Below are 15,290 nucleotides of genomic sequence, written 5' to 3' on the forward strand. Positions count from 1 at the left end.
ATTTCACTTACCCCTGTTCTTCACATCACTACTGTGGAAAGACAGTGTGGCTGGTAGCTCCAGAGTGCCAGAACTGTAGAGGAAAGGACCTCCAGTGAAGGTCTGTGAGGGAATGACAAGGCTGACTGCTAATATAGACAGCAGGCTGACATCTGTGCTAGGGAAAAAAAACCAGGCCTACATTTGTGTTATATTAAAGAATTGACTGACTTTTCAGCTTTAGCTACTTGTGAAAGACATGGTTTTGAAAGAGAATTTTCACTTCAACTAGTGTGTAGTTTTTTGAGGAGTTATGCAATGGAGTGCTATTAAGCAATCATCAGTGACTTTGTGGGACAAATTAATACTTCTGTACTGTTTACCAAATAGCCTGTAGTATCCTTTGGTGTAAACCATGTTACTTCAATGTTATTGTCACTATTTAATAACTGTTGGAATGTAGTTGGAACAGTATTGTTATGAAGCAGCGGATTCAAATTTTGGCCTTTTGTGAGTCTGTAAACATCTACAGTTTCACAGGGGAGATATTAAATGGTTGAAAACGAGATAAGATAACTTGCTGTAAATAAAAATAGACAAACTCATGTGTTGGGAGACTTAACCACACTGATGACAAATATCCCTAGGAGAAAATTACTTTCAAAATTACCATCTAGTCTAGTATTCCTTTTCCTTAGAAAACTTAAATTAGCACCTGAGCCAGGGGCAGGGGGAGTTTTACTTTTATTTAGTTTACTATTCATCTGTTCAGTAAAACAGAACAACTGGACCAAAATGGAAATTGTCTTTTGTTTCTAATTCAAACATATTCTCCATTCCACTCCAATTTTTTTGTTGGTTAACCTTATGTTTGCTTCATGTTATGCTAGCCAATCCAATTAATTAGCAAACTCATTTGTGATTTAAACCTTTCTAAGCCAGTCATCATGGCAGGTGGCCCAAAGGAAGCAATTCTCAAACACTGTAGTGTCATTCCTAATCAGTGGAATTTAGCCATGCTCCCTAAGCTGCTTAACTGTTTTCTTTCACATTTCCTGAGATTTTAGTAAGATTTAATTTTTCATATTGTGCCTGCAGAAAATACTGACCCCTGCCCCTGCTTTTTTTCATCCCTTTTTTTTCTTCAGCTATTTAACCTTTACATAGCTAACATTTGGAGAACATGTATCCCACCCTGTGGTTTTGCAGTGAAAAGAGAACATGGAACATTTAAATAACCATTTACCTTAAAGTTCAGTACTTGTCTAGCAAATTGAGCAAACCTGACTGTATATGCAGGCCAGCATATATATGTTGTTAAGGATTTAGGATGTAATACATGTTTTCCTAACATTAGCAACAGAGGTTATGTATCTAGCTGCCTAAGATTTGATGCTGTAGTCCCCTCTAAGAGACTTCTGGGGGGTCCTGGTTGGTTGGGCTGAGTTGCTTTCTGGAGGTGCCTTTGTGTCTCTGCTCATTATAAAAAGGGAGCCTGGAAAGTACTGTGGATTTAGTACTAAAACGTTAGGCAGCCTCATGATGAGTAGTGTTTTCAGCATCTTAAATTACTTTCATATAAATAATTTTCTGAGTCTTTTAAGATATTTTTTGTCTTACTTAGCTTGAAATCTATCTTTGGTTACCCTAAAAATTATCACTAAAACCTAGCTTTTCTATCATATTCTTTTTACACGACTCCAACTGAAATAGTGGGTCATTTTCCATAGTTGGTATTGATGGTGTGCTAGGATGAAATGTCCTTGCCTCGGTTTATATATTTAGGTATTAGTGGATATGTTTTGTATATATCACTCCAAAAGGTGTTCTACAAATGGTGAGTCATAGTTTAAGATGCAGCTAAAGGGGTTAACATTGCACAGTCTATAGCAGAGTTAAAAGAACAAAATGGATTTCCATCCTGCCAGGTATGCTTTTTATCCAGTAAACCTAAGCCTCTAGGTGGATATGACTAAACTTTCTGACCTTGCACAATTCTACAGCATGGTTTGTACAGGCTAAACCTTTCTCCTCTCTCATTCACAGAATATACATCTCAGCCAAACCTGATCAGTATCTCAAAGTCTCTCCAGTTCTTGTACTAGTCACCCCTGTCTTTCCAAACTGCATGCCAGATTCCTTTCTGCTGCCTCGCTCTTTACCCCTCCACCTCTGACAACAGCTTCCTTTGACTTCTGGCCATGCCAGACCTCTGGATGTCAGCAGATATCCCAGTGTTGGCTTCTCCTAAGCAGTGTAGGCAGTAACCTGGGTCAAAAATGGACTTGTTATGGAGTTAGTGTACTGAAGCTGTCCTAGACTTCAGTTAACACTAGATGCAGCCCGTATGAAAGGCCTCTGTCCTTTATAATTGGCCACAGTAAGCTTAAGAGGTTTATGATGTGATTTTCACTCTATGGAAGGTGACATTGTTTTACAGCTGTGCAGCGATCAGACATGAATGTTATGACATATATAAGAAGATAAGTTTCTAATACTCATCATAATTTTAATCCTCCTCTTTCCTGCAAAAGAAATATAGTAGCATTCCAGATCAGACATCTAGTAGAGAATTACGTGATTAACAATTTTTCAAAAAGTTTAATGTATCTTCTGGGTTGTAAGATGAAGGTGATTTGGGGAGCTTTTTTCTATTTAACATTAAATTATAGAAATTATACAAAGTGCTTTTAATGGATAGTGATTTTAACACCATAGGATATTTTGAAGGAAATGAATGGAAAACTCTATTTATGTTTTGTTCTCTGATCTCTCCAGGATACCTAATTATTTCTTGAATTGTAGAGTTAGTTTTCCTAAGCTTGTGTGAGAAGTTGTCATTCATTTATGACCTGGTATAAAAGGCCATGTCTGCCATCTCCTTTTATTGTTCAGTATGTCACAATATTTCACAATATTTTTGTTATTATGGAGAAAATATCTATATTTAAAATTATGCATTGTATACAGCATTAGAATGCTTAGATCTGCTTTTATCCAAAATTTTCTAAGTTATATATAATAGGTTATCTACTTACATACCTAATAACTCAAATTCTTGACATATTACAATGTTAAATGCTATACCAGTCTTTTATAGCAAGTACCTCTTAGATATTCACACAGTGGAAGTCAGAAAAGTGTTTCCAGTAAGACTGGTGGTAGGACAGTGATTTAACTGTGCAGGTATCTCTCTGTACAGGTGAGAGTAAATGTATGAAACTTCTTGAGCTGTTCTGAAAGGTTTAGTCATAAGAGACAAAACCCTTTTGAGAAAGATGCCTCAGTTTGCAAATTGTTTAAAATCTTTGAAAATTTGACTTGATGTCAGGTTTACCCCAAGTATATATTCAAATGGCTGCATTAAGAGAGGGAGTTATACCACTAATGTGAATATGGTGGTCTGAATGGATAAACATATTTGAAGTGAAGATACAAAGTAAAAATCCAGTGAAAAGTGTATTTATAAATATCACTATTATGAATGGGGATTTTTAAAGGTCACCCTTCCCTATAACAGTCTAGAGTTCTCTTTTTTTTTAACCTAAGTGAGTTTATTAAGTATGACTTCTGCACACGCTTTTCACATTTGTCCGTTGTTCATGTGGGATCATGGGCTTTTAAGTATGTGGTCATGTTGGAGTTGATGAAACTAAGTACAAGACTACCGCTAAGCAAGCCTGTCAGAATTGCCTTAGTGAAGTAAATGTGTTTGTGACAGGTGACTCACGTGCAGTCCCGTGAAGGGGGCTTGATTGCGCATAATCACTCATCAGAATGAATTAATTGAATCATTTAATGCCAACTAAATATTTTATGCCATTGTTAACTAAAAATGTTTACACTTCTCAGGAAGTTTTATTGTTTTTAATGCATGTGATATTTTTGCACTAATAAACAGAAGTCTTGATTAAACCAGCTGCTAGAGTGTAATTCACTAAACATTAGGAAAATAACCCTTTTTCTCTATTCAAAGGAAGTATTTCAGGAAGTAATGATGTCTTTGTGTTTCCTATAAGGGTAGCAGAGGGGAGCCAGGTCCTGCAGGTCCTCCAGGTTTACCAGGGAAATGGGTAAGCAGTTTATTTCCATATTCAATGCTTGTGTTTACTTTCAAGGAGCTATGGTATCATCTGGAACTACACTTACTCATTTGTCCATGCAGGGAACTGAAAATAATGGTGAACCGAGTGATTGCTGAGTTTCTTTTTTAGTCCTCTGTGACTGTGCTAATGTTAGAAAATGTTGGTTTAAAGTACGTGGAAGTGTGTGAGACCTTTTTTTCTGTTTCAAAACCCATAAATCCTGTGATGTGCAAAGCTGGGCTCCAGACTCCTGTGTGGGCTGTGTGTACTTGGGGAACAGGAGCAGTGAAAGACTGGCTTTCTGCTAACAGCTATGTGAAACTAATGAATGGAGCAGATTATGAATGCCACCTTTTACCAGTGCTCCAGCAGTATTTACACAGTAACAGTCGGAAGCATAGCTGGGGAGGTTTTGGCTGAAAGAGCCTGCTGTTACAGAGGAATGTACAAATCGTAGAGAGCAAGATCTCAAGAAGTATTTTTAAGAGAACCAGACTGTTGTTGAGGGACTGGAGGGTGTAAAGCCCTGTAAGCCATTTCTGTTGTGTTTGTCAATCATAATAAGACACTGTTTAAAGGGCTGTATCTTGGATCAGCTCTCTTTTCATGAGATAATCCTCTTTCAGCAAGTTAGGACTGTTCTGGGAATAAGATTCTGTGCCATCTGCTTGTCAGGGTATGACCCTTAGCCATTAATTCTAAAGCAAATTGGGTAACTTTACATCCTTGACTTATTTTCACAGGGTCCCCAGGGTGATATTGGACTTCCTGGACTGCCAGGTCCTCCAGGCCTACCTGGTAGTAAGGGTGACCGGGTAAGAAATGCACTTATACATGCAGACTGCAGTTTGATGTCAGAAGTAAATATGTCAGTTGTCAGAAGTAAATACAAAAATTTGAGCACTGTTTTCAGTTTTTACATGAATTAATGTCTGGTTTCTTGTTTTGTGTGTAGATCTGTTAGCTGCTTGAAAGCGGTGCTCTAGGTGCCCATTAACTACCTGTAGGTCATAAAATATTTATATACAGGATATACATATATATGTAAAATACAGGAAAAATCTTGACTCTGTTATTTAAGGGACTGAAAGAAGATCAATGGTGTAAATATTTTTTTTTTTTGGAGTCTGAATCATTTAAAGGCCTAAATCGTATTGTAAATCATTGATGTGACTAGATCTAAAACTGTGAATCAGGGTCTCTGGTCACTTTGGAACTTCAGCCTGGAAGCTTTGGAACTTCAGCCCTAGTCTACAGTAGATATAATGCCTTTTACATACATCTTAGGACCTGCTATGGAAATGCACAGGCTAATACAGTTATTGAGACACCTATGCACGTACACACAATTGCAGGATATAAATACTTCTTCTAGTATTTTGTTAGGAGGGAAGAACTGTGCACTGGGGATCTTGCATACCTGCAGAAAATATCTTGCTTTGCTGAATAAATGTCAGTGAAGACAAAGGAACATTTTTGATTTTATACATTACTTTCTCTTGCTTAGAAGAGGCTACAGAGGATGGAATTCACTTGCCAAACGTCAGATATCTTTGTTATAGAAATAGTCAGTTCTGCACTGTGCTTCATCCTTCTTACTTAAGCTGTCTGCTTCAGTACTAAATGAATTGCACTTGTGAAGTGCCTCTTACTTTCCATTGACAATCAAGGAAGTATAGGACTGTTAGTCAGACATGGATGCTGCTGCTGTAGATGCTTTTAGTTGAACAGAGGAGTTGAGCAACCCCTGGTGTGCTCCTAGTATATATTTTAGGCTAGCTAGACAGGGCTTGCAGTTGTTTTTGGCAATTTTTAAAAGCTGCTCAGGTTCAGAAAACAAGTGTCTAAGTCTTCGTTGAGGTATTTTTTCACATGTTTGGGTTTTGGTTTTTTTAATGCATAGGTCAGGATCGTATGTTTCCAGTCAAATATAAGTATTAACATAAAGTGGTCTCTTTTTGTTAGATTGGTAATGATTCATACTTTAGACTTCTCCAGAAGGAGACTGAAGGTACCTGAGGAAGCAAATCTGGAAGGAAAATAACTAGTACTTGTTGCAGTGCTGACAGTCTCCCTCTGAAGGTGCCTGATTTTCCTCATTTACTGCATAAAGGGCCTAGACCTCTAGGGTAAGAGCAGAATGTAGATGCTGTAAATAGACCCAGTGAGTTTCAGGTTACAGCCAGGAGTTCTCTGCTTATGTAACTGGCAGATCACAGTATCTTATGCCTGGAGGTTTTTTTTTAAATACTACGGTCAGTTTAATGCTCTGTGCAAATATATTGAAGTCCAAAGAGCTATGCTAGCAATTGCCTCATCCTGTGATTGCTTTTTAGCTTTCCTGTTTGAAATGTCTGCCTGTACCCTTGATTCATTTTTTTTTTTTTCTCTTTAGTTGCATAGAGGCTGGCTTAACATGGCTGCAGCTTTGCCAGTAGCACTGATTTGCAGTATGTATTCCAAGTCACAAGCCTGGAGCTGCTTTATCCTTTCTCTTCCATATTCAACTTGCAACTACATCTTTCTTATGCAGAGCCAAACATTCTTGTCAGGGTTTAGAAACAGGTATCTCTGTAGCCTGTTAACCCTAGTCTTTGGATCAACTACTGCTGTCAATAAGTTCCAGACTGAATTAATCTTTCTTCCCTTCCTGATTTCAAAACTTCATTGTTTTGTATGCAGGGATCCTATAAAGTTCTGTTGTGAAGCCCATATATGCATGATAAGTGTTGATGCAAATAGCAACCAGAAGCCAAGTGGAATTTACAAAAAAACGTATTTAAGTAGCCATTCTTGATCCCACAGCTGCTAGATATTAGATGCTCTCTGCTGGCACCTAGACGCTTGTGGGCAATTTTGACTGCTTAGAGAACCACCACCAAAGATATTGGCAGAAGTGGTTTTACTGAAGTAAGATGTTGTAAAAGTGCGACTTAACAGTTTGATGGCACAGTTCAGTCTGTTGCTTATTGCAGAGGATATAATAATGATTCATACTTATTGACACAAAATCAAAGTTACCAATACAAAATTTTAGTGCACTATAATGCAAGCTTATGCGTGATATCGGTCACTTACTGAAGATCTGCAGTCAGCAAGGGGTCTCTCAGCCTTGAGGCAGAACCTTCAGATGTGTCCCATCTCAAGGGGAGGTCACTGCCATGCAGCCAACTGCCTGGCAGGGAGAGCTGAAAAAAAGGCTCACTCAGGCTGTCATATTTATGGAAAAAAGTGGCTGGCCAGCAGTCAAATTACATGTGATGGAAAAGGTAGGCATGTGACTCCTTGGACCTACAGCTTTCCTTGTTCCCTAACAAATGAGTCTCAGAAGAATCACCTGCTAGTCATGTGCTAACCCCGTGGTCAGTATTCCCGTTCCCAAGCCCATATGCATCAATGCTCACCGTGTCACCCTATTTCTGTGTGGATTTTCAGAGAACAGGTTGGAACTGGAGAAGTTCTTAGCCTGGTTATGGCCTAGGTCTTTACCTCCTTTGCAGCCTGAACCACACTGCCACTAGTTTGGTCAAGGAGTCAAATGCATCTGTCACACTCCACCCTGTGACTACAGTCAATCCAGTCTATCAGCTCATAGGGTGGTAGTGCAGTTACCTCTTGTCTCTATGTCATAAATATGTGGCATATTGCAGATCAGTGGTAAGGGTACAATTATGTGATGAGTTGCTTAGTTTATGTGTTACTATTAATGCAAATTATCTAACACTGCACATACAGAATCAGTTGATTACATATATTTTACATATTGGATTAACACAATTTGTTTCATTATTTGCCAAACTTTGCTGTATAGAATGCTTATAAGCAATAAACACAATAAAGTCAGAACTAACAAAACTACACCTATATATAACATCAAATTCAAAGCTCCAGTTGCTGTTGGTGAACGTCCAAGAAAAGTTTCCCACCAGTAATGTTCTCTGTCTTTCTTCACTCTTTCTAGGATGTAGTATATCTTCTCTGCATCTTGATAGATAGTAATTTGGATTCTTTGGCAGTTGTTTTGAATTAGTTTTAGCAATTGTCACAAGTAATCATGTTGCAACAGTTTTCTTACCAATATGAGATTTACTCCACTGGGGTTAGGTAATAAATTTTGATAATGTGTAGCTAGATTGTAACAATTAGTGGGATGTGACAGGGGCTGAATATGAATGACATTTTGTTCAGTGTCAAGGCAAATGTCTTGAGCCTTAATGGTATTACTTTCACAAATGAATCCTTGTTGTTCCCATACAACACATCACATCCGTGGTTTGACACTTTTTCCCATTTTGTTGGGCACATACTTTATGTTCTAACAGGTAGAGGACAGTTCCATCGTGATTTAATCCCAGTGCAGTGATTAGGTATATGACATATACCGAAGCATTGTGTATTGTTTAAACAGAAGCTGTGGCTTTACTATCAGTGGGGTTGTAAATGAGATTGACTAGATACCACCAAGACTAGAAATGCTTTTTGAATTGAGTTGCATTTTCCCAAATCACCTTTTGAGTCTCAGTGGGCGAGGTACCATCATTGCACCCCTAAGTGAGCTTGGATGCAGCTGAGAGCTAGAAAGACATGATTCTGGACAATGCTAAGTGCATACAATTAGTTGGTGGTCCTTATCATTAACTCTTTTCCCTTTAGGCAATATATCAGGTAAGAGCCATTGACTAGTTCCCAGTGCCAGCAAAGAAGATAAAATGGATGTTCAAGTTTATGCAACTCACTTGTTGCTGAGCTTAATTTGTTTGCTGAAACTTCAGCGTCTATGCTGTTTAATACTCCTAATTCTTTTCCCTGGATGCCAGTCACATCTTTTTGTTTTGGGGAGACAGAGGTTTGCCCATGCAACTTAGGACTGCTGGTCAGTTAGGTTTAACCACAGAGACATTAACCTGCCTCGATAGTTCCACTCATTTGAGGGACCATTATGGATTAAATAGCCCATGTTGCTGGCCTGTATATTTAATAGCAGAGGGTCCAATTTCAGAAATCAGTGAATATGTAGTTTGGTCAGTTACGAGAGTAGTAAAATAGCGAGTGGCTTAATAGGTAGTAGGGGTAGCTGTTGGTGTACTGTGAGGGCTGGGAGTAGGTGTTAGCATGACCTTTAAGGATAGTCCATTTCTGTTATCTTTCCCTGTATTTGTCCACAGGCATACTGCTTCAATAGTGGTGTCATTAAAGAGGAAACTATACAGTTGGGGTGGGGGAAACAGTTTGCTTTACCATTTGATTAAGTTTGATTTGTCCTTTTGATGACCATGTGGGTGCTTCCCTTTGAATAATTTGTTACATTCAATAGAGATTTTGTCACCTGGTGTAGCAAAAATAAGGTGACTTTCATTTGCTTTTAACATGGTGTTATTACCCGTGATTGTCATTGTTAGGTTTAGTCTTGGTTTTCCCGATATTCCTGTATTCCCATCAATTTTAAACATCTATGGTAAAGAATACTGTAGTTACAGTATTGATTAACATAAACAAAAGAATTGGAGGTTTCCATCCTGTGCACCGGGCTTGTTGGTGTAGGTATGGAATTTCATCCATTTCTCTACATTAATCCTGTGAGAAGGGCAAGCAATCCTCCGATAGTTAACCTGATCTCCAGGGGAGGGGTGCTGGTATCATTCATGGTATTGTTCCTGAAAAGAAAACACAATACAAGTCTCAGCAAGATTTTTCTGGACCCCTTCTCGTTAGTGGATAGGACGCTTAGCTCCACTGCTGTCTTCTGCTTCCCAGGCCAGAGGTCCACAGGGTTTTTTTAGCATCACTGGGACAGTGCCAATTTGTGGTAAGTCTACCATAATGGGTTGCCCCAGCTGAAGCACAATGGGATTACATCCAATGGACGTGCTCCATAAGGTGCTGACAGAAAAAATGCATGGGCTCCCTGTTAGTCTGTATTGGTTATTCCATTGGTGAATCACTTCAGGCAATCAAGTATCCCAGTGGGGCTTGTGTGGTTTAAGACTCCTTTTTAATAGACCAGTTGCTCTTTCTACTATCCTGTTTGATAGGATATAGTGGAAGGTATGGAATAGCCATGTAATGTCTTCCTGCTTTGTCCATTCCTGCACTACTTCGCTGGAAAAATGTGAGCCATTGTCACTTTGGATGACATCAGGGGGTGGTAGACTTGAAAACCAAGAGGATAATCCCCTGATGGTGTTCTGACCATTAGCTTTCCAACACTTGGTTGCCATAATTAAGTCCAAGCCAACTTCTATTCCCATGAGGATGTACTGATATCCTGAGGAGGGTTTAAAGGGTCCAGTGTAATCAATTTGCCTTGTTGACCATTTATTTATTTATTTACTCCTTTATTGAGATGTAGGGGTGGTGCTTTAACAGGGTGATCCATTTGCAATTTCAGTTTACACTGGGGGCATTCTGTACCGATGATTTGATGTGTTTTCCTGTCTAGAGGCCAACCTCGGCTTTAAGCAGCAAAACAAAGTGCTTCTCAGCCTGAATGGCCTAATTTCTGATGCAACCATTCTCCCAGCTGGTACCATTCGGTTTCTGGCATGTCTCCTGTTTTCATTCCCCTAATTCATCTGCTTGTTGATTCCATTTTGTAGCTGCCTGGTCATTTTTTAATATGGGCTTTTACCCATCCTAGTTTAAATGGAGCTTGTCTAGCTGTGTCTAATAATTGCCAATCTTCAGTTCTCCAGACTGGAGATCTATTTACTTTCTGATTTAATGCTTCCCATTGACAAAGCCATTGTGTAGTGCCTGCCCACAAGGCATAGGAGTCAACATAAATGACTTTTGATCCATTTTGTGCTGCTAAAACAACTGCCCTTAATTTTTTTACTTGTGCACTACCTTCACTTTCTTCTATTAACTTGCTTGCTGGTGGTAATCTCTAATGCAGTGGCCTTAGACCACTGTCTACCATTTATTTTCTGTACTGGTAAACCAAATGCCTTCAGTCAATGTTGTCTCAGTGAGGGGAGATGCATTTAGAATTAGAGAAGGTTTGAATGGCTGGTTTAGTGCTTATAGGCTGGTGTTTACAGACATTTGTAATGGGGGTAATTTTGTATGTCCTTAAGTCAATTGTATTTTGTCTGCTATTCCTATCAGGTAGCATTCCATTTCTTGGTGGTGGGTTTCTGTGCAATTCCTTCTGGGGGAGCAGATCCTTTCAGAAGTGTTTGTAGCAAACTAAACGGCCCTCTAGTCTGGAAATGTTGTCCCTTGTGTATTCTCTCTGCTTGTTGAACTGCTCAGACTAAGGACAAAAGTCTCTTTGTCCCACTCAGAATCTCTTTGTTCTGTCTCTTTAAATGTGGTTGAGCTAAACATTAAAAGCCTTTTTGGCCTGCTCAGCCAGTTTAGAGTAGATTGCAGTAAGTGTCATGTTCTGCAAAACCCCATTCTGCTATAATAGGGTCATGGGGGTGTACTGGCCCCAGTGACTAATATGTCTTTAATTCCTGTATTAAGCTGCCTCTTCATGTTCTGGCTTCCATTTCCATGGTTTTCCTTTTTGTAAAAGTGAGTGCTGTGGGTGAGCAATGATAGGAAATCCAGGTACGTGTCTCCTCCAGTACCCTAAAGTATCCATAAGCTGTTGCACTTCTTTCCTAGATTGGGGTATCTGCAATTTTTCCGTTTTACTTAGGGTGTCCAGTGGAATTGCTGTACTATCTGCAATCTACCAGGTACCTACACATTTTACTTCTCTACTTGGTCCTTGAAATTTTTCAGGTAAAATCTCAACTTTTGCTTTATATAGTGCTTGCTACCTTGCTGCTGCTGCTCCCCCACTCTTTGAGGGGAGGTGTCTCTGATCAGAGTATCATCTATGTATTGGTACAGTTTTACATCCTGAAGGAGGTGAGGCTGACTGTAGAAGTTCAGCAAATGCAGCATGAGCAATCATAAGTGAATATTTATACTCCTGTGGGAGTCTGTTAAAGGTATATTGTATACCTTCCCAAGTGAAATCAAATTTCTCCTTGTCCTTCTCCTGTAAAGGGACCATAAAGAACATACCTTTCATGTCTTGTACCGCTACCCATGGGTGTGTGGTTGCTTGTAGCATGGCTGTTAAACTTGCAATACTGGGTGCTGCAGCCGTTAGTGAAGCCGTGCTGGCATGATCTGTTGTCAGGTGCCGTCTCCCATCGGGCTTTCGGAGTGGCCGGACAGGTGAACTGTATGTGGAGTGGGTTCTGGAAATAACATGCCTTTTTTCCAAGTCTGCTATTATGTCAGAAATTCCATTTCGTGCCACAGCAGAAATTGGATGCTGGTATATTTTTGAACTGGGGAGTGCAGGAGCTGTGTGGAATACACATACTGTACCCTCCCTATTTCTGCCAGGTTTGGGGTCAGTACTTGAACCAAAGGACCACACACTGCCATCTGGCAAGTGCCAGTTTTGTCTGGTCAAAACACTGAAACCCAGAATATTTTGATTGTGCTTTTAAACCACATAGGGATCGGATTGGAGCCATAAATTAAATTTTGCAGTGCTCTGTTCAATGTGGTGACTTTAATTCTTTGCCAACCCAGCTTCTTGGCATCCTATTGTGTTAGTATTGAAATTTGTGCTCCCATATCTAACAGGAATTTCACCAGTTGTTGTCAAGGACCAACTGGAATCAAAATACAAGTGCCTCCTTCATTTAGTGGCTTTAATATTGCATAATCTAATGTGGCAGATACTGAGGTATCACCAGCTTCTCTCCCTGTCTGTGCATAGTTTGCATGCGAGCAGCTTTTGTGACAGCAGTGGAAAGCTTGCTTAGGGAACAAATGGGAATTATAGAAGGTTCATCTCATTCCAAGACAATTACTCCCCCCGCCCAATGAGCTATCTTATAGGTGATAGAATGGGATTCCTTTGCTTGGTTGGGTCCTAGGTTTAAGAAGACTCCTGGACCTCAATAACCATTTGCTTTGTCTCCACTGAACATTATTTGGTTGCCACTGCTCAAGCAGACATGCCATGAATATTCAGTTTGTTTCACCTGGCTTTCTGCCGGTTTTCTCTTCTAAGTTTGCTAATTGCAATGGATCCCAGGGAGTGGTTCATGTAGTATATCGTGGAGCACCACCCCGAGGTCTTTCAGAGTGTTCTGTTTTAGTGATGGGTCTAGCCTCACGTTCAGGGGGTTCTGAGGGGAATGGGGAGGGGCATAGTTTCCCTTATTGTAATTATCAGGATCATGCCACATACCACCATCCTAGTCCTCTGGGGACACTGTTAGTTTCCTCATTTGCACGGAGGGATGCAGAGCCTTCATGAGCACCATATCAACCTTTTCTTCCAAATTCTGCTTTTCTCCTTTTCTTCCTGTAACTTTCTGTAGCTGCTCAATTTGTAAGGACAGTAATATCTCAACTGCCTTCCTGCCTTCTATTTAATCTCTTAGATCTTATTTCTCTCTGTTATTATGTTTCCTATACTGGCAGGTGCCTAACATCTCACAAATAATTCCCTTTCTTTTACCATCTTTAGCATTTCCTCTCACTAATTTTAATTGTCCTTCAATGCCACCCCAGTCATGCCAATGTTTGCAAGTCCATTCCTGTGAGAGTTTGGGACTTGGACTTACTCCATGCCTCTGTAAGTAATCACTGATAATACTTGCCATCCTGCTGACTATGCCAAGTTGTTGCAGGGGAGATTTAGAGAGCTTAAAGAACCACCACCAAAGGTATCAGCAGAAGTGGTTTTATTGAAAAACGATGTTGTTAAAGTGAGGCTGAACAAAGTTTGATGGCAAGGTTTGCTCTATTGCTTATTGCAGAGAATAGAATAATGATTCTATGATGAATGATGAATAATTGATCATTCATTGAATGATTCTATGATGAATAATGATTCTAATGAACATGAAAACAAAACTGAATTCATTAAATTGTAGATGTTACACCAGTTTTTGTGCCTCTATCTTATGTGAATTAAATGGATCTCTGAAATGGAAGAGAAAATGCTGTATTTCTGTTGTAGAAATTTTTTTAAATGTACGGTTTTAGTTCTTTTGGAATGTATATGATTGAATATGCACAGACTACAAAGAACATTTAAGGATGGTGCAATTTGTTTTCTAACAGAGCAAAAATACCAAGATTTTCTTAAATAATATGCTGTTCTACAAATTAAATACTTTTACTGTAGAAACAAATTATGTATGTTTGAAATGAATCAGGTCATTAATTTATTCCTCTGGTTCCTGCCTGTCTACACAGGTACGTTTAGTTACAGGATTCTAAGATTAAACATGGTAATATTGTTTTGTTTAAAAAAAAATAATATCAAGTTTAAGATATAAGCCATCCAGGTTTGACTGTAGTGGTCGAAATTCTAAACAAAAAATGTTGAGAATTAAAAGAGCAAGCAAGACAAAATTGTGACTGAATCTGTGGATGTCTCTGAGTTTATCCCACGTTCACATGTCTGGTATGGCCTACAGCCATACAGAATACTTAATAGAGCTAGAAAAAGTGATACTGGATTTTTTACTGATAACTCCTAACCAATTTGCCGAGCAGTCTTGTGGCAGCTGCAAGAGCATCTGCCGTGTAAAGGGGAGATAGACTGTTTGATAGTCAGAATCTGTGTATTGCAGTGGATTTTACGTTCCATGCTATTACTTGCCTTCAGTCAGTCACCTTAATTATATAGTGAGATTTAAGTGCTTTCATTGTCATTCTTAAAAATTTTCAGCTTTAAAGGTCTCTTGCATTACTGCTAGATGGTAGGGAGGATTGAAAATAACTTAGTATGCTTTGGAACCTGCAGATTCAAATCCTGATTTTTTTAATATTTATTTATTATTTTTTTTTATTCTTTAACCTTATAGGGTTCGGTGGGTGAACCAGGACCTAAGGGTGAACAAGTAAGTTTTGTTAGAGATCATGGTACTTTCAAGTCACACTACCAAATGCTGCAGTACATTACGTTGACCAAATCTGAAGGCTGACAGTATGTCTTTTTTTGATGTAGGGTGCACCTGGAGCAGAAGGAGATGGAGGAGAAAAGGGTGACTTAGTAAGATATTATTTTCTCTTTACCTGATCTAATATTTTGTTGTCATAAATTAAAACTTTAAAGTATTGTTGGAGTGCTTCAAGCATACGTTTTGATCATTGAAAGTCACATTTCAGTTTTATACTAACTAGGTATTGCAAAGCACAGAAGTTCTATTAGCTCATGTCATTAGTTCATGTCATTCCTGCTGTTTTGAA

At 39.0% G+C, this 15,290-nt stretch overlaps 1 protein-coding gene across 2 annotated transcripts in view; it reads left to right on the forward strand.

Moving 5' to 3' along the window:
* COL9A1 (collagen type IX alpha 1 chain) overlaps positions 1 to 15,290 on the forward strand; it is a 74,720-nt gene that overhangs the window by 44,666 nt on the left and 14,764 nt on the right. For both annotated transcript variants that reach the window (XM_040598684.1, XM_040598685.1), the window contains 4 exons: positions 3,999 to 4,052; positions 4,808 to 4,879; positions 14,906 to 14,941; positions 15,049 to 15,093. In XM_040598684.1, coding sequence (XP_040454618.1) covers positions 3,999 to 4,052; positions 4,808 to 4,879; positions 14,906 to 14,941; positions 15,049 to 15,093 — 207 coding nt within the window. The remainder of the gene's footprint in view (positions 1 to 3,998; positions 4,053 to 4,807; positions 4,880 to 14,905; positions 14,942 to 15,048; positions 15,094 to 15,290) is intronic.

This window comes from Falco naumanni, chromosome 6 (genome assembly GCF_017639655.2).
Source record: "Falco naumanni isolate bFalNau1 chromosome 6, bFalNau1.pat, whole genome shotgun sequence".
NCBI classification, from domain to species: domain Eukaryota; kingdom Metazoa; phylum Chordata; class Aves; order Falconiformes; family Falconidae; genus Falco; species Falco naumanni.